At 38.9% G+C, this 20,658-nt stretch overlaps 1 protein-coding gene and 1 long non-coding RNA gene across 2 annotated transcripts in view; one reads left to right on the plus strand and one right to left on the minus strand.

Annotated features, from left to right (window-relative positions):
- Positions 1–938: 938 nt before the first annotated feature.
- Positions 939–13,714, plus strand: LOC134579406 (transmembrane emp24 domain-containing protein 10-like). The gene is made up of 5 exons (XM_063438688.1): positions 939–1,193; positions 3,318–3,438; positions 5,916–5,989; positions 6,275–6,401; positions 13,166–13,714. Exons 1-5 carry the CDS (start codon positions 1,017–1,019, stop codon positions 13,285–13,287), a joined length of 621 nt encoding a protein of 206 aa, XP_063294758.1. The 5' UTR covers positions 939–1,016; the 3' UTR covers positions 13,288–13,714.
- A 4,614-nt stretch (positions 13,715–18,328) lies between these two features.
- Positions 18,329–20,658, minus strand: part of LOC134578955 (uncharacterized) — a 45,105-nt gene continuing 42,775 nt past the window's right edge. Inside the window, exon 3 of the long non-coding RNA XR_010086150.1 lies at positions 18,329–18,504. This is a non-coding gene — a long non-coding RNA (uncharacterized LOC134578955). The remainder of the gene's footprint in view (positions 18,505–20,658) is intronic.

The raw sequence follows: 20,658 nt of genomic DNA on the forward strand, positions 1-20,658 counted from the left end.
GTTTTCCTGGCACTATTATGCCCTGAGGGTGCCCCCACCCTCAGGGCCCCGCTCCCGCCGGGCTCTAGGGTGAGGAAGGGGTTAAAATCTTACCTTTTTCCAGCGATGGGCTCCCTCGCAGCTGGGTAATCTCCTCCTTCTTCTGCCGTCATCGGCTGAATGCGCATTCTCAATGCTTTCCTATGGACGGCAGCGTCTTCTCACTGTGAAAATCACAGTGAGAAGCGCGGAAGCGCCTCTAGCGGCTGTCAATGAGACAGCCACTAGAGGCTGGATTAACCCATTTGTAAACATAGCAGTTTCTATGTTTGCAGCAGAAAGGGTTAATCCTAGAGGGACATTTAAACTGAAGTGGTCTGGGTGCCTATAGTGGTCCTTTAACACTGGCTGTAAGCAGAGACATAGCAACAAAATTAGGGCAGAGGGAGGCAATTTTCACCTGGTGCTAAGTGAGGGGATGCCGGCCTTTCCCCTACGCCAGGCACCCTGCCAGTGACAGCAGCAAGGCAACCATAATCTGTCAGTGTCCTTGGCAGCGGGTGTGCGTATGTTTGCCTGTGAATGAGTTTCAGCATGTGTGTATATCTGAGTGTATCTGGCACTGAGAAAAGAGGGGCATAAGGAGAGAAAATTACAGATGGTATAGGACCCTAAATAGGGACACTTGGGAGGTATGCTACACCATATAAACTTGACTACTTTATTCCCTGTGTTACATTGTGGTGGTCATCCGCAAACAACTAAAGCTCCTTACCCGTGTACAAATCTCAGTATCATTCAATTTTAATATGCTTTTATGTAATTCAAACGAAGTGGACAGGCGATGCGCAAACTGGGTTTTAAAACGCGGAAGTGTATTCTGAAACGCACATTCGACCAATAGGATGGCTTCTTGGGAACACGATGGATGTTTTTTGGAACGCATGTGTTACACGACAGCGGAAGTGAGAATCCCCCAGCTGAACTCCTAGTCACTGCAGCAGGTACTCTGACTGCGTTTCTCGTCATTTAACGCCATGATACCACTCCTGCTGCTTCTTAGTCCATGTCTTCTCCTCCCTGGGACGGGGGCAATATCCTTTTATGTGCCTCCTTATGGCAAGAAGTGCTTAAAGGAGGAAATTCATAAAGATGTGCTTGTGACGGGCGAATATGAAGTGTCTGAACAACCAGGGGTTTCGTCAAACCTTAAGGTATGTATTCAATTGTCATGGAGTTCATCTCTTGTCCTAGGAAACGTTTGATGACGAGTTAGTGGGCAGAAATATTAACATGAGGTCGGTTTATTGCCAGGCTATTATTCATCCCTCATCACCACAGTGTAAAGTTTCTGTATATATGGAATCAGAATAATGTGTTCCTGGGATCTTGTATTTTATACATCTGCAATATGTATTGCAGTGCTATTGCAAGGATATGAAATAAATACATCATTTGGGAACATAATTGACTATTTTTTATTGTAGAATAATATATTAAAACAGGATTTTGATGCATTTTTTTTTTACATTTATTGACACATTTTAACAGCACAATTTACCATGTTTTATGCACTATTTTAAAGGGCAATGGAAACTCAACTTAAGATCTGAAAATACAAATTGGCTTAACACCCATGATCTCTGTTGTTGCATGAGCTTCCTTGAAATAATTATTTTAGATTCAGTATGCCATTTGAATGTATTACCTGACCTGAATCCTTGAAAATAGTCCTTATAGTGATCTAACAAAGTGTGGCAAAGTCTGTTGCAGCACTGCAAAAATGCAAATAATATATCAAACAGGGAAATAAAATATATCCTCTCAACACTGATTCAGGTCCATGGAATATTGTGCAAGGAAAACAATTATTTATATTGAATTGATACGAAATTAGCTGTTTTGGCCTGGGATTTGAAATTTCCATTGTCAGTTCTCCACAATTCTGTATATTCGTATGTAGCCACATGAGTGTTAAACAGGAACCTGCCTTTCCTAGTGATAGTGGGGAGAAAAAAAAAAAATTCTTCTTTGCTGCAAAAAGTGCATTGAAGTATTTTTGTTATTAATCACAAAAAAAATGCAAGTAAGTAAAACTTACAAGGAGGAGATTAAGACCTTAATGTCATTCTTGCTGAAAGTTCCTTACCCACAAGCCGTGGTCCTTTTACCCATTCAATGACATCTGAGACCAAACCTGCCATACTGGCTTGTTGAGTGCTTTAAATGAATTTGCACACAACATTCTGGTTCTAGTAGTATGTAAAATTCCTACCATGCATAATTTAATATTCTCCTTAATTTCTAAAGTCATGCAGCTTTATCGTTTGTTATTTACAATGTATGTTTTGAAAATAGGCAGCAAAAAGTCGGCCTCGTCCAGGTTTTAGTCCACCTTATACCTTGACATTGCTGGTGCACTGCAGAGGTGCATGATATTTGCACAGCACACTCACATAATTCTTTTTGTTTTTTTGCTTTGTGCAATAAAAGCATGGTTATCTAGATTTTGCTGCTCTCATTTTTCTGTTGGGCGCATAGAAGACAATTATATACATGAGTGTGGGTTTCTTTTTTTAATTTCACATCACAGTTCTCTGCACATATATTTGTATTATTTATTATTGCATTGGAGAAAGTTGAGATGAAGACTTTGCCACAATGGAGGATATATGACAAGCAATTCTAGTTTAAGCCTGTTGTATAAGGCTCTACAGTATGTGAGTGAATTTTATTTTGCCTTAAATAACCTTATGCTGGTGAATTGCATACCACTATATGGAAGTTTTTTTTTTTCTGTTCTTGTATTTGGCAATTAACCTGTATATCAGTATATACTTACACTTGTGTATTTGGTGTGGTATAATGTGTGCTGTGCTTGGATTGAATCAAGATCTTCTGTCATAATGATCTCAGAAGAGGCGGAGGAGCTGCTGCTGAACACTCTAAGGTTAAACATAAATATATACTGTTCCTTTAGCTTAGTGGTTTTCCAAACCAGTCCTCACACCTCCTCCCACACCAGTTCAGGATTTAGAGACTAACCTGTTGTCTTTTTATAAAAAACACTTAAGTGTAGACACAACTGGGTGATGCTTATCCTGGACTGGTACGGGTGGGGCATGAGGACTGGTTTGGGAACCACTGTTTTAGACCATTGACTAGTGAATTCACCTTAAATTCCGAGCAACTTCCACTTTGGAGAATAACCCCATTAGTTTGTTAGGCCCATAAGCAAAACTCCATATTCCTATTTCATTTGTAAATATATGTATTGTTGGAACTTAAGTATATCAACCCATAAGTGTGGCTTTCATAGTTCGATTTCTTTTTTTCAGGTGACTGATTCTTCAAATCACATTCTTTATTCTAAAGAGGATGCAAAGAAAGGAAAATTTGCCTTTACTACTGATGATTTTGATGTGTATGAAATCTGTTTCGAGAGCAAGAGTCAAACAGGTTTGTTTTCTTTAAGTATCAAATAGTTTTGAGGGACTGTGTTGTTTTGTGCATGCTAAAATGTACAGCATAAAATGGCAAGTGGCTGATCTTTAATAATTTTCCCTCTTTCATTCTTTGCAGTTCACTATTGGCTCACACTTGAGGCAGCTGGTGTCAGAGTGTGATAGATGCTTATACTATCTCATAGCACAAGAATATTAAAAGGAAACTATAGTGCCAGGAAAACAGTTGTTTTCCTGGCACTATAACTTCCCCTACTTTCACAGCCCCTCCCCCTATGTTGTAGAAGGTGTTAAAAAAACGTTTCTGTCACTTACCTCAGTCCAGCGCGATGTCCTTCGACACAGACTCGGGTCCATCTTGGCTCCTTCTCCGGCGGTGGAGACCTAAGGATCATTGGGAACTCCACACAGGAAAGCATTATACAGTGCTTTCCTATTGAGTTTTAGCTGATGCTGGATGTTCTTATGCATAGCGTGAGGACATCCAGCGTCTGTTAGGTGACCAAAAGTCGCCTAACAGCCCGGAAGTCTGTCTATCTGGTAGAGGTGGAGTTAACCCTCCAATGTAGTTATTGCAGGTGGTTTTTTTTCGTTTTGTTTTTTTAACCCCTTAAGGACACATGACATGTGTGACATGTCATGATTCCCTTTTATTCCAGAAGTTTGGTCCTTAAGGGGTTAAACTGCATTTACTAGCTTTGCAGGGTTAAGGGTGCACCCAGACCACATTAATGAGATGAAGTGGTCTGGGTACCTATAGTGTCTCTTGGTGTATCATGTATTCTAAAAAAAATAAAATAAAGACACCAATTTGGTAGATGTAACTATACTAATCCACACATCCTTTGAAATGCCTCTCATATATTAATATACCGTATATACTCGAGTATAAGACGAGTTTTTCAGCACATTTTTTGTGCTGAAAAACCCCCACTCGTCTTATACTCGAGTCAATTGTCTGTATTATGGCAATTTACATTGCCATAATACAGACAAGGACCGGGGGCTGGCAGGAAGCTGTAACTTACCTTCACAGCAGCTCCTGTCAGCTCCCTTCTCTCTCCTCCGGTCCGTGCAGCTCCCAGATCAGCTCCCTCTGCAAATCTCGCGAGAGCCGCGGGGTCAGAGCGTTGCCACGGGTTACCGTGGCAACGCTCCGCGCGACCGCGCGACTTGCAGAGGGAGCTGATCTGGGAGCTGCACGGACCGGAGGAGAGAGAAGGGAGCTGACAGGAGCTGCTGTGAAGGTAAGTTACAGCTTCCTGCCAGCCCCCCTCCTACAGCCCATCCACTGGACCACCAGGGAGTGAGAGTCCCCCTCCCTGGCCAGCTAACAAGCAGGGAGGGGGGACGAAAAAAAAAAATATATATTAATAATAAAAAAAAAAAATGTGCGATGCAGGATAGTAGACAATGTTTAACTTAGACATAATTTTATATTAATTAAAAACTTTTTTTTTTTATCTGTATGGGTGTATAATTAGGCATAGTTAACCAAGTAATTAGCCATGTTTACAGCGGGGGGATATTAGAAACACTAAGAGTCAGATTGGAAGAATTGTATTATACCATTATTTGTTTGTATTGAATTTCTGAAAACAATGGTGCAAATAGACTGGAAGGTTGTTAAATAAACAATCTTACCATATTAATAAAACAACAAAAAAATAGTAATAAAATAATATAAGAAAAAATAATATTAAAATAATAATTAAATAATAATAAAAAAATGCCCACCCCCCCACCAATGCTCTCCATCACACACACACACACACACACACACACTACCCTCATACACAACACACACTGCACTCATACACAACACACTGCACTCATACACAACACACTGCATCCATACACACACTGCACTCATCCATACACACACTGCACTCATCCATACACACTGCACGCATACACACACTGCACGCATACACACACTGCACGCATACACACACTGCACGCATACACACACACACTGCACGCATACACACACTGCACTGCATTTATACACACACTGCACTCACACACACTGCATTCATACACACACTGCATTCATACACACACTGCATTCATACACACACTGCATTCATACACACACACACTGCATTCATTATATACACACTGTAAATAAATATTCAATTAATATAATTTTTTTAGGATCTAATTTTATTTAGAAATTTACCAGTAGCTGCTGCATTTCCCACCCTAGTCTTATACTTGAGTCAATAAGTTTTCCCAGTTTTTTGGGGTAAAATTAGGGGCCTCGGCTTATATTCGGGTCGGCTTATACTCGAGTATATACGGTAATCACAATACACTAACTAAAAGGGAGGGTCTTTAACATTGTAAATAATAAAATATTTATTAAGCTTTTTCTTTTTTCTTTTCTTTTTTTTTTTTTGAAACATGGTGAGGAGTTATGTTTTTTGATATTGCATACTAACCAGAACGGTCTTCTCATTTTTGCTCCAGGTAACCTTAGATTTCCAGACCAGCTCATTATCCTTGATGTCAAGCATGGTGTAGAAGCCAAGAATTATGAAGATGTGAGTACAACACACATTCTAGCATATGAACTTCATTGCAATATCTAAAGTACAAAGGATCTTGTAAAAGTAAACATCTTTATTTATCCTCTCCATCTTCACTTCAGTATTTTGCAATCAATGTTGTATTCATATATCAAATTTGAAATGTATTAGCCTTCAAGAGCTTCTTTCGACTTCCCTATGCCTCCTTTTGTTCTCACATTAATTTAAAGTTTTGTACCCTGTGTCTAATTAAACCTTTGCCAAAAACTTCATTGAGAATGCTTTGTTTCTGAACTATAGCTGGCCAAAGCTGAGAAGCTGAAACCTCTGGAAGTAGAACTGAGACGGTTAGAGGATTTGTCCGACTCAATTGTAAAGGACTTCACATACATGAAAAAGAGAGAAGAGGAAATGAGGGATACAAACGGTAACTATATGGGAAGCAAATGCAATGGATAGATGACTGTTAACTATGTAACTATGAGACATTTACCTGTATAGGAAGAATGCGGGCAAAGTATGAGAAATCAACATTATTAAAGCGGCACTGTCACAGTCTGGTGACTTTGCAGAATTTGCAAAGACCCGCTAGAGTTCTGGGGCAGGCAAAGGTGAGTTCTACTTACTTGAACTTGTCCTTTGTGGGCGACGCCATCTTCTTCTGGCAGATCCTCATGAAGTGCCGGGAGCCGAAGTCCCTGCTGTACTTTCGTGCATGCACGAGAGTACAGTATTGAGTTTTATGGAGGATCCTCCATAGATAAAGCCATATTCCTGCAGCTGTCACTGGTGATGGCTGGGGGGAGGAGGGGGTGTGTTGACATTTCTAGGCTCTGCCCAGTGTCGAGAAATGTCAGTTGTAGGAAATATACAGAGACAAATTAGTCCCTACTTTGTCTCAGTATGTCTCTTGGCTGGGTTGGAAATTCAGTAAAATTCCAACACCGTTAATATGAGTATTTCATAAAGATTCTATTTATTTTGATTCATTTTTGGAGGGGGAGGCGGAGTGATAGTGCTACTTTAAAAGGACACTCCACTACCTAAATATAAAATATTTAATATTTTTTTTTCATTATTATTATTATTATTATTGCCATTTATATAATGTCAACGGATTCCGGAGCCCTTTACAATATCATAAGAGGGGGATTTAACCATAAATAGGACAATTACAAGAAAACTTACAGGAACGATAGGTCGAAGAGGACCGTGCTCAAACAAGCTTAAAGTCTATAGGAGGTGGGGTGTAAAACACAATAGGACAGGAAATAGCAATCCAATATGGTGTGAGTGAAGCAGAGCTGGAGGAGAGAGTAGAGTGCTGCCCTTTAGGAGAGAGCAAGAGACAGGTATGTGAGGTAGAGGTTACTCTGGGAGACCATAAGCTTTCCTAAAGAGATGGGTTTTAAGGCACTTTTTTTTTTTTTTTTTAAATATTCTTTATTTTTGTTGTGCATGTTGTTACATCGACATACGCCACAACAGCGTGTTCATAGATGTATTCAATTATACAGTGGCATGATGAGTTGCACATTTTTATATAGTTATAACAATAACAAACTTGGCTACTCAATGAAGTCGTTAGAACAAGGTGAAATAATCAACGCTTAACAGTGCTAGGTGAGGTATATTAGTTATGCTGCCATGATAGTAATATGGTATTATGATTTATACTATAAAGGTAACAGGCATGTGTGTGATTTGCGCTGCTCTTGTGTAGGCTGTTGTGTCGTGAGGAGCAAATAACAGTGCAGTATTGTGCCTACAATGTGAGGTGACTTCGCTACACAAGCTAAACGTAAATACAGACTCTTTTGCGCTGGGGTGAGATCGCTTGTGGGCTCCTGCGCCTAGGGGAGGGGCCGTCTCCCCTCTGCTTCAGCTCCAGTAGGCCGCATTTAGATCTCCGCGGTCCCGGGGTGGTGTCGTTAGGTTCAGTGGGGCACCTCCGACTTGGCTGATGCGCCCTCGGGTGATTATTAGCTTGACCGCCGTCTTTTTCACCCCGTTGTCTGCCCAGCCGGAGCTCGTGTCAGTTGTGGCTGCAGGGCTCAGCGGTCAGGCTCCACCCCCCTTAAGGCACTTTTTAAACGATTGAAGAACAGGGGAGAGTCTGATGGCAGTAGGCAGGCTATTCCATGGGAAGGGAGCCGCCTGCGAGAAGTCATGCAGAAGAGAAGTGCAACTGTTGCAAGCTGCTATTAGATATACCCCCCAATTAAAACATGCATGCATTTAATTGTGCATTTTTCACTGGGAGTATATCTAATAGCAGCTTGCAACAGTTTCGCTTCTCTTATTTGAAGCCTTTTCAAGCACTCTACTTTTACCCAGCCCAGACTTCCGGTGGCTGTCCAATCACAGACTTCCCAATGCAGCTCAATGAGACATCTTTACAAGGCAAATGATCTTGAGTTTAGCTCCACCGAGCTAAACAATCAGGAAGTAACAGGACTGGTTGTCTGACAGCCAGGGGTTGTAACCGGGTTAAATTATAAAAGTGGTAATTTCTATTAAAATCTGAACTTTTTGTAAAATGGAGAAAAAAAAAAAACTATTTTCATGCATAAAGCACTTCAGCAAGCTAAATGGCTTTAGGGGTTTGGAATGTTCCTTTTAAGTGTATCCTATAATTTCACCTTCTGTTGGTGGCATTGAATGCAAATTACACGCTAGTGTAATAAGCTACTGGATTTTGTTGAATCTCAAATTATATTTTTTGTTGAGCAGCCACCCATTTCTGCAGTTTGAAATTGTACTAAGTAATTTGCCCATTGTGGTACATTACGCGCTTGAAAAATTTCTGCACTTTGAGATATTCTATACTTGGTTTATTTCCAATATATTCTATACATTGAATCAGTTAAAGAGACACTCCACTGATTATAAAAAAAACAAAAAAAAAAAACATATATTAAGCTAATTAATAGATATATTACGAAAGAAACCATGCATGTATTTTTTTCTGCATGTTTTCTGTGGTGGTTTATGAATATGTTGCATGCAAAAGCTGCAATTATGCTACTCCCCTTTATCCCCGGCACAAACTTTGTCTGTGCCTGCGAATTGACCAGTTTGAAGCTTCTGAATGTGAAGCCTCTGTGGTTGAGTCAGGAGTGAGTGCGCATGTGCCTGTACATTGATAGACCTATCAGTAGTGATGTCCCGAACAGTTTGCTGGCGAACATAGCGTGTTCGCGAAAACGCGCGATGTTCGGTCCGCCCCCTATTCGTCATGGAGGTGGGAGGGTCTGGGAGGGAGGGTCTGCTGCTGATTGGCTGGAATGTGTCTGCTGACTGGGAGGTACAGGGTCAAAGTTTATTCAATTATGACGAATAAGGGGCGGACCGAACATCGCGCTTTGTTCGCCGGCGAACGGTTCCTGGCGAACTGTTCGGGACATCACTACCTATCAGTGAACTGTTGTACAGCTCATTGAGAGGGATTATCAGATATGCCTGCCACTTCTTTAAAAGATCACTATAGGGTCAGGAACACAAACATGTATTCCTGACCCTATAGGGTTAAAACCACCATCTAGCACCCCCGGTCCCCTCATGCCTCCCTAAAAATAGAAAAATAATACTTGTTTTCAAGTCTGGAGCTGCTAGCTCTGGCTCTGTTTCCTTTAGACATGCCTGCTGACAGAAGTGGTATCATGATCCAATCACGATGCTTCCCCATAGGATTGTCTGAGACTGACAAAGAGGCAGATCAGGGGCTGAGTCAGCACAAGTCAAACACAGCCCTGGCCAATCAGCATCTCCTCATAGAGATGAATTGAATCAATTAATCTCTGAGGAAAGTTCAGTGTCTGCATGCGTCAGAACATCTTTAAAACGGCAAGTATTGTGGGATGTTCCCAGTATGCAGTGGTCAGTAACTACCAATAGTGGTGTAAGGAAAGACAACTGTTAAATAGGTTTTTAGGGTCATGGGCGCCCAAGGCTCATTGATGCACATGAGGAACAAAGGCTAGCCCATTTGGTCTAATCACACAGAAGAGCTACTGTAACTCAAATTGCTGAAAAACATGAGTTGTTTATTTTAGTGAATAACCCTGAATGAAATGCTACAATTTTGTGAGTAATATAGATTCATTTTAAGAAAAGGCCTCTGGGTGGCAGCAGAGTTCTGCCTACATTCGTCTACACTAGCTTCTAATAAGAGTAATAGCTATTAATAGAAATAAAGGTGGTAGGCAACAATAGGTGGAGGGTTGTATGTCCATTCCCTTGACCACAACCACATATAGCCAGATAAGTATATATATTTTTTATTTTTATCCCATTTTTGCATATTATGTTTTTATTCCTATCCATTTCTTTTATTAGAAGTTACTATTGACAAATGTCGGTGTAACTCTGCTACCACTCAGAGGCCTTTCTCAATATTACAGTGTATTATTCACTACATAATATCAATTAATATATTTTGCTTGAGTATCAACAGCACTATTTTGGTCTCTATTGGTACTTTTTAAATGCAGTCAATAAAGGTTAAGTTTTATTGTGTAAAATAATCCCCTGATGTACTCAAACATTCTCTGTTATATTCTTGTAATTCATATATTTTTTTTCCTTAAATGCATGGACAAAGCACTAAAATTGTGCTATTTGACCTTGGCAGTATTCCAGACAGTCAAAGACATAACATCAATTAAAAATAATCTCTTTCACAAAATATGTTAAAAAATATGCAGGCAAACTGCAGCACAGACTATATATCTAAAACAATCTTGGATCTTCACCACATCCTTATAGCGGAACTGTCACTTCCTGACTTTTAACACAAACAAATAGCTGTCTTGAAGTTGACAAAAATTCTCTTCTTCATATTTTAAGTTACATGCTTTGCTGGCAGAGGCCTGGTAATGTGTATAAATATGTTAAATGTAGCAGTGCATACCTACGTCATTGTAAGAGAGAATACAGATCATGCATGTGAGTTTACAGGATTTACGGTTAGATGCCTGAGCCCATGTCTGAGGTATCATAAGTCAGAGATCTCGTGTAACCTCTAAATTGCAGTGGAGGTAAGTAAGGTTTTTACATACCACCGCTTCTCTATTCACCTCAGTTAATTCTGTAAAAGCACAAACTGGGGTGAAGTGAACACAATTGAATCCAGCACATGAAAAGTTAATAAATCTGAACTTTTGGAACTTCATGTGCTGGATTTGTTTTTGTTGGCTGTCTTGGTATCTCTCAGTTTGCCACTTTGGATCTTCTTCAAACACCACAAGCAACACAATTCCTCCCCCTATGGTGAGTGCTGTCTATTTAGTTTTTCTCATCTTTTTTGTAAGGGGCAGTTCATTTTAAAGCTTGTGATGCAGTCTTATGTCCACAAGTACAACTGTTGAAAATAACTTTTTATATTAGTTTGTGAAGACATGAGCTAAAAGACACATATTCAGGGTTAGTTTTCATTCATACAGAGTACAGTTGTAATAGACGTTTAAATCATTATAGACAAGGTAATAATTATCCTAATTTATTAGTGTAAATAGCTATTCTACAGTGTCTCAATTTAAATTTACGCTTACTTTGCATAAGGCTTAGTGGTTCACTTTAAAGCAGGTTTTTCACATTTATAAAGAAAAAGACTCACATTTCTGTAGATCGTATAATAATGTTATTTACTTCTTTAACATATTTTCATATTTCTTTTTAATGAAAGAGCTTTCATTTTTATTGCGTGTGGTTTGTCCCCACAAAATGAGCAGCTGAGAGATTCCATATTTGCACATCATTTGTTACTTCATTCATACCGGGTTTAGGTCTTTTTAAGAAGGAATTTCATATGTCTTTAAATAAATCTCCAAACCAAGTAAATTCAATGTGTGAGTAGTAACTAATCCACATTTAACCCAACATTTAGAATTATTTTATGTCCTGTTGATTTCTTAAGGCACAGGGTCGTATAAACATTGCACTCCTATATGACCTACTTGTGTGCACTTTCACCATACTGATGATGACATTGAGTTGCCTGATTGACAGCCTATATTGCCTGTCTTGTAGCAGCAGTCATTTTTACAAGTTGCTGCCATAGTATTTGTAATGAACTGTCCCCCCAAAGAGCCTCCTCCACGTAGGTAACACCAGGGAGAGGCGCGAGCCCTAGCCAACACTTTGCAATTAGCAGGCGGCTTCACAACTGCAGAGGCCGTGCCGACCAATGGGAGAAGCGCTACCATTCACATTGGTTTCACGCCCTTTCTCCAGATTGGTCGTCAAAACACCTCCCCTCCCTGAATGCTGATTGGCCGCTATGTGTTCACGCCCTTTCTCCGCATTGGCCGCTGTTTTCACCGGCCTAAACCAAGTGATCTTGTGGAACTGTTTTTGGATATGTACAGAGCCTCGAGCCCAGACTTTACACAATGATTTATCTGGCTCTGTACATCCAATCACTGTCATTTGCAGGGAGCATAGCTCGGACCAGGAGCTATCCAGGGATGTAGGGCATGTGGGGATGCATTACTGTGTTCTGTGTATTTTGTGGGTTGGCTTCCTGTTCCTGGGAGATACAATTATCTCCCAGACACAGCAACGCCGGGGCGGGCTTATGTTTTACATTACTGTGGATGGAGACCCCTTGCGGGGGTCTGTGCATGAATACTGTGTATCTGGCCATCAATAAACAGATCCTGTTGTACCCTTCGTCAAGTCTCGACTGATGATTGGGTAGCCAAGAGCTATAATCACTGCTCTGGGATCCGTTACTGTATTCTCTTAGTGATGAATGCACTCTGGACACTCTAAGCACAAACCATTTTCTAATAGCATGTTGTTTTCCTACCAAATATTGAACTTGCCCAGGTGATAGAGTGATCTGTAATTATGCAGGGTGAAAACACTGGGGTACCTGACCGCTTTCCTTTCTCTGTATAGCTTTGAAAAAAAAAGCTAAAAAGACATTTGCAACATTGTTAAATGTTTGTCACAAAAATAAGAAGCGTACGGTAAAACTTTTCTTTTCTGTTAAGGAATGTGCTGTGGCTTGATAAAAAACAATGGGGGCACAGAAGGCTAGATAATAAGGTTGAATGGAAGAGAGATTGATAGATATAGATAGAGAGAGAGAGATATCAAATGTGTATCAAATGAGATCGTGGATCTTAATTTTTTATTACTATGTCACTTTTTTATCTTTATCATTTTTTTTTTCTGTCTCCTCAGAGTCTACCAGTCTACGAGTCCTCTACTTTAGTGTGTTTTCTATGTTCTGCCTTGTTGCTCTTGCAACCTGGCAAGTATTCTACCTCAGACGATTCTTCAAAGCAAAGAAGCTCATCGAGTAATTTTGGAAATGAATCCAGAGACATCACTGCATTATTCCTGGCCCATACTTTGCAGCAGAGCTCTATGTAAAACACCATCGTTTTGTCATGGTAGCCACCAGTACGATCCAAGAATGTGGGGTCACATGGAAACTAGGTCAACATATTGTATGCCACCTCATTGTTTTGTATAATTCTCTTCTCCCACATGGATCTTTCATTCGGCCTGTCACACTTTTCAATAATTGTGCTATTTCCCAGATGTTTACACGGGCATGTCTGTGTGACATAGATAATTAAGTTACATTAAGTATAGCCAAAGGGTACTAGTCAGAATGGGAAATTTGTGGGCAAATGAAATGTTTTGGACTCTGTGCTTTTTTGATTTTTATTTAAATTGGGAATATTGGGTGTATGCATATTCTTGAAATAAAAGGAGAAAATTAGAGTATTTTTCCAGACTTTTCTTCTTTAGAATGCTTGTGTGTATTTGAACAGCCAGTGCCAATTGTTTATTTTATTCCTTGAAATGCATATGTAACTAGACTCATTTTGACATGCTCTTTGTTGGTGATACATTTTATTGGCAATGCACAATCAATACTTAAAGTTTTGTGGTAATTTTGTAAAAAACTATGTGCCAATATACTGCTCATCACCACATTCCATCTTATTTTGTAAAATTCATAAACCAGTGACCCAATTAAATTGTGTTTGTTGACATCAGTGAAGGTGCTAAACTACAAAATTAAATGTTAAAGGGACCCTATACCAAAACAACTTTAGCTTAATAAAGTTGTTTGTGTATAGTTCATGCCTCTGAAGTTTTACTGCTCAATTCACTGCCATTTTGCCATTCATATTTCTTGTCTCCTGCACTGTGAATAGCTTTCTAGACCTTGCAGGATCCTTCCGTGTGTGGTTAAAGCTCAATTCAAACAGCAGGAGATAAAAACTTCTGAAGCAAGTTAACATCTGATTGAAAATTAAACTTTTTTTCATGCAGGCTGTGTCAGTCACAGCCAGGATGGGCGTGCTAAACAGAAACAAAAGTGATTTAACTCCTAAAATGAGCAGTTAGACTGCAGGGGCAGGACCTATAAACAAAAACTGCTTGAGTAAGATAAAGTAGTTTTGGTGACTATCGTGTCCCTTGAAAGAGATAGGAACACTTACTGTGAACTCTCTTTTTATAGAGACACTCTAATTTAGGTCAAAATGTTTACACATATAGAGTACAGTCAAAAGTGAGATTAATAGTCGGGGAGGGCATCATCAAAATGACAAGTGTGACAGAGCTCCCATGTTCTGACTGAGTACCTCCGCCAAGTCTGTTTCCGTGCCACTATCAGGGACCCTGGAGCGCTTCAAACCCAGTCGCCGAAGCTTGACTTGGGCCTCTTCCACCCTGGACCAGGCTGTAGCCTATTCCTCTTCAGGCTGTTCTTCCCAAGTGGGTATCAACACCTCTGCTTATAGTAATTCCAGCTCCTTTAGCTATTGCCTTCATAGAGGCAGTTGTTGCACTTGTCCCGGGCTAGTTACTGGAACATACAGCCAGACAACAAGTCAGAAGACTCAGTTACTAGGATCCCTGAAGAAATCCACACAGGACACAAAGTTCCAAAAGGAGAACTAACATACAATTCTTTAGTTTGGACTTGTGTAAATAAAATAAACTAATTAGTGCAGGACTAGGTGACCACAAACGTAATAAAAGTAAAGAGCTTACAATATTCAGATAAAACCCATGCCCATCACATCAGAAACTGGAAAAAGCATATCCTCTTGTTTAGTGTAAATACAGAAAGCACAGGGACAAAGTGAAATTCTACTTGGTTGTGGCCATACAATTCAGCAAAATTAACACCAAACAAAACTGCAAATAAATAAAAAGATAAAGTCAAAGTATATAAAATAAATGTCTTTCATATTTCATCTGTTAATACAGACTTCTTCAGGGAAACTCGTAACTCCTTGGTTATTGAAGGTAGGTTTATTTATTGTGGTTTTGTTAAAATGTGTTGTCATATAGTCCTGCACTATTTAGTTTTTTCCTTTATTTATAGGAGTCCAGTATAATTTTGAAGAGACTGAAGAACATAAGGAGAATACTGTTAATGAGTGATAAGCTGTAATATATATTCTCATGAGCAGGGTTGGCGCTACTATAAGGCTGCACAGGTGGCTGCCTTAGGGTGTACCGGCCGCAAAACATTAATAAATACATTTAATAATGAAGATTCAGTTCACCAAAAAAAAAAAAAAAAAAAAAAGATACTCTAATGCACAAACAGTGTCAGGTTACACTAATACACAAAACAAGATTTTTTTTTTTTTAGGTAGGTAGCAATTCCCAAAGCAAAACCAAATCTTAGAGAAACAAATTTTACCCAAGGGAAATACATAATTTTCCACTGCAACTCCCTAAAAAAAAGATCTATAGACACCTCACAGGATAAAATAGAGGAGGGGGAATCTAAATTCCTCTAAGAAAGCATACTTTGCATTTTCATTCAGCAGGTGTTTTTATTTTATCTAATTTAGTCCTATTGGATAAATAATTAAATCTATTGGCTAGAGGTCTTACATTTACTTCATGCAAACCAACTAATGGTTGAGTTTTTTTTTTTTTTTTTTATGGATCCCAATAATTTCTCCATAAATTAATATAATTAAAATATATTGTCTAAAAAGCTCAACTCCACAAAATATAAACTTAGAAAGAGAGAACCAATATACCTACAGCTAATAAAGATGAACTTGGTGGAGGCTTCATATGCTTGAAGCCACCATCTAAATTGTATTCAACAAATGATAAGGATGAGAATCTACAGGTCTTCACAGATTTATTATTACAGGAATTTGAAAATATCACTCCTCAGCCACCTAAAAATAATTAATTGCCCACCAAGGAGGCCAGACACCAACATGCGCCCATCATATCAAAAAAAGACCAAAAACATCCTTTTTTTCGTAAAGTTTTTTTGGGATGCAGAAAAGCCAAATACACAAAAAGACATTACAAATTTCCACGATCCTCACATCAAAAATAAGAAATCTAAAATTAAATAACTTTTAACCTGTCATTACAAAATCACCCCCTACATACACGTATCGAAGGACATATTAGAAACATCAGGAAAGTATATGAAAACCACAATATGTCTCTTCATTTTAAGTTGCATCACAATAATAATCCACATGATTTGACATTTCACGCTATACAACAGGTCTTCACTATTTGGAGAGATGGGAATATGACAAAAAATTTGGGACAGGCAGAAATTAAGTGATTTTTTTTATTTAAATACATTGAATCCGGGGGCCTGGCTTAGCCAGCGACTGAGATGGCTGCCTTCTATAGGAGGTCCTGTGACATTAAGAAATTAAATGTGCTAATTTACCTTAATATCTAATTTTAACAAAACAAATTATACTAAATAAACTACTGATCCAGTAAGGAGGTAGAAAGAGAGAAAAGATTTTGAAAAAAAAGGACATGATGCAGAAAGCTAAACAGATGAATCCAGGAGTGACTCCTAGTAAGTCACTAATGACCCCTGAAAAAGTTGACAGGACGAAGCATATTAAAATCACTAGTGACTAACCCTACATTAAAGGGACACTCCAGGCACCTAGACCACTTCTGCCCATTGGAGTGGTCTGGGTGCCAACTCCCACTACCCTTAACCCTGCAACTGTAATTATTGCAGTTTTCATAAAAAAAACTACTAGACAGCCACTAGAGGGCACTTCCGGGTTTATAGCAAAGATTTTCTGTGCGATAGCGTCGCTGGACGTCCTCACGCTATGTGAGGACCTCCAGCGTTGCTAAATTCCCCATAGGAAAGCATTTTTAATGCTTTCCTATGGGGAGGTCTAATGCGCGTGCGCGGCATTGCCGCGCATGCGCATTATGTCTCACCCGTTGCCGGCCGCGCATGTGCAATAGGTTTCCCCCGCCAGATGACGTCGGCGGGGGAGGAGCGTGAGCGGACCCTGAACCAGCGCCGTTGGATATCGGTGCTGGATACAGGTAAGTCGCTGAAGGGGTTTTAACCCCTTCAGCAATTTGGGATGGTGGTTGGGAGGGAGAGGGGACCTGCAGTGCCAGGAAAACGTTTTGTTTTCCTGGCACTGGAGAGTTCCTTTAACTGAAGAAAAATTTACTTCATCTTTAAATAAGAAAACTATTAATTCCCCTAAAAAGGAAAAAAATATGATGACTATTAATAAACCATTCTCCAATAGAGACTTGGCAGTTGGTGATGAACTTGCAGGATTCAAACGCACTAACATAACAGAAATTAACATGAAAGCTAGTTCACAAATTACATCTAATGATGAACATAGGGAAATGATCAATTTAGCGAATGGAGCTTATTTAGGAAAGGAATATAAAAACAATGCAAATGAACATGAAGCTACTACTTCACATTATAATTCTAACAGTAATATAATTAAAGGAACATACTACAAGGAAGTTCAGAGCACATTACTTTCTGAAGATATGGATACGCTTGAACAGAATTCTTCATCTATTGATTTGAGATATAACTAACGTGGATAACAATATTCAACACTCACCTGAGGCCAATGTAAGCAAGAAACAGAAAATTATTGCAGAACGCAGAACAACATTCCATCTACCGGGATTTAAATCTTCATTACCATCCAACCAACCACAAGGTCCTCCAGCATCACCTGCTCTAATCTGGGAAATGTTACAGTCTATTAGACAAGACCTCATAGAAGGAAAAACAACTATGCCTGATAACATACAACCTAATAAATTAGACCATATGAAGGCAATCATGAAATCGATTAAACCTTCATTTACAGATGCAGATTTACAAATAAATCGTATTCATAGGCTACCAAAACCTATCTCTGCTCCTAAAGATACTCTAAAAGATGTTATCTTTAAAACAAAAGAGGAATTTCTATGGGCACTAAGATCCACAAGCTTTCCAAACAAATTTAAAAACATTAACATTTTCCAAGACTTCTCTCCTATGACCATACAAATAAGAAAGGAGTTTGGTCAGTTTTCAGCGGAATTACGAAGGAGGAACATCAAATATAGATGGGGTATTCCTGTCAAAATACTTTTTCGTTTGGATGGACAACGCTATACAATCACATCACCGGAGGAAGGTATGGAAATCCTTCAAAGTTTGCCAAATCCAGAACCTGCTTCTCCCGAAACCTCTGCTCCACTTACTTCAAGGCCTCCTGGAAAAGTTAGAAGAAAGTACAATAATTAAAATTACAAAAATATATTTATTGTTTCTCATAAGTATTTCTTAACTATTCTATATGGTTTATGATTATAGTTGCCATAATTTTTTTTATTCTTATTATTGTTTTTCCTTATGTTCTTGATTAACCCCTTCAGGACGGAGTCAATAGTGCACGTTCTGATCAAAACAAAACGTAAACAAAAACTGGAATTTGCACTACATGTCTGTTCAACCGTAATTCACCGCTGTCACATTAAGTGCACCCACACTTATTATATATAATTTTGTCCAGGAGAAACAGGGCTTTAATTTATCATTAACTATTCATATATGGAACATAATTTATTATGAAAAAAATTAAAAAAAAATGTGAGAAAATAAGATATTTTTTTTTAATTTGTATTTCCGTCTGACATTTTAGCTGTGAATGTCATAATACTTTTAGGTTTTACTGCAAAAAAATGCACATACCGTATATACTCGAGTATAAGCAGAGTTTTTCAGCACATTTTTTGTGCTGAAAAACCCCAACTCGGCTTATACTCGAGTCAATAGTCTGTATTATGGCAATTTGCATTGCCATAATACAGACTGGGGCTGTGAGAGAGCGTTACTTACCTCTCCTGCAGCTCCTGTCAGCTCTCTCCTCCTCTGCGCCGTCCGTTCAGCACCTCGGTCAGCTCCCATTGTAAATCTCGCGAGAGCCGCGGCTCTCGCGAGACTTACACTGTGAGCTGACAGAAGAGCTGAACGGACCGGCGGAGGAGGAGAGAGCTGACAGGAGCTGCAGGAAAGGTAAGTAATGCTCTCTCACAGCCCACACAGCCCCCTCCTACACAGTGCCCATCCACTGGACCACCTGGGAAGGAGCCCCCCTCCCTGGCCAGCTAGCAAGCAGGGAGGGGGGACGAAACTAAAATAAATTAATAATAAAATAATAATTAAAAAAAAAATAACATTACAAATAATAAATAATAATAATAAAATATGAAAATAATTAAAAAAAATAATAAGTAAATAAAAAAAATATATTAAAATAATGTAAAAAAAAAATAATAAAATTGCCCCCCCCCAAGGCTCTGCAACACACACATACACACACACTGCACTCATACACACACACACTGCATTCATACACACTGCACTCATACACACGCTGCACTCATACACACACACTGCATTCATTATATACACACACTGGAAATAAATATTCAATTAATATAATTTTTTTAGGATCTAATTTTATTTAGAAATTTACCAGTAGCTGCTGCATTTCCCACCCTAGTCTTATACTCGAGTCAATAAGTTTTCCCAGTTTTTGGGGGTAAAATTAGGGGCCTCTGCTTATATTCGGGTCGGCTTATACTCGAGTATATACGGTATTTGTAATCATCGATGTCTCACGAGTACAACAGTACCCTCCATTAACAGGTTTTATGGTGTTTTGGAAAGTTACAGGGTCAAATATAGAACGTTCTATTTTCAAATTGAAATTTGCCAGATTAGTAATGTTACCTTTGAGACGGTGTGGTAGCCCATGAATGAGAATTAACCCCATAATGGCATACCATTTGAAAAAGTAGACAACCCAAGGTATTGAAAGTGGGGTATGTTTAGTCTTTTTTAGTAGCCACTTAGTCACAAACACTGGCCAAAGTTAGCGTTCATATTTGTTTGTGTGAAAAAAGCAAAAAACTAATATTTGGCCAGTGTTTGTTACTAACTGGCTATTAAGAAAGACTGAACATACCCCACTTGCAATACCTTGGGTTTTCTACTTTTACAAATGGTTTGCCATCATGGGGGTAATTCTCATTCCTGGGCTACCATACGCTCTCAAAGGCAACATAACCAATCTGGCAAATTTCAAAGTCAAAAAAATGAAATGCAAGCCTTATATGTGACTCTCTAACTTTCCAAAACACCATACAACCTGTACATGGGGGTTACTGTTATTCTCAGGAGACTTCACTAAACACAAATATTAGTGTTTTAAAACAGTAAAACATATTACAACAATAATATAGTCCATAAAAGTGCCGTTCGTTTGTAAGAAAATGCAAAAAACTTCACTTTTACTTAAAATATCATCGTTGTAATACAATTTACATTTTGAAACACTAATATTTGAGTTCAGCGAAGTCTC

This window comes from Pelobates fuscus, chromosome 12 (genome assembly GCF_036172605.1).
Source record: "Pelobates fuscus isolate aPelFus1 chromosome 12, aPelFus1.pri, whole genome shotgun sequence".
NCBI classification, from domain to species: domain Eukaryota; kingdom Metazoa; phylum Chordata; class Amphibia; order Anura; family Pelobatidae; genus Pelobates; species Pelobates fuscus.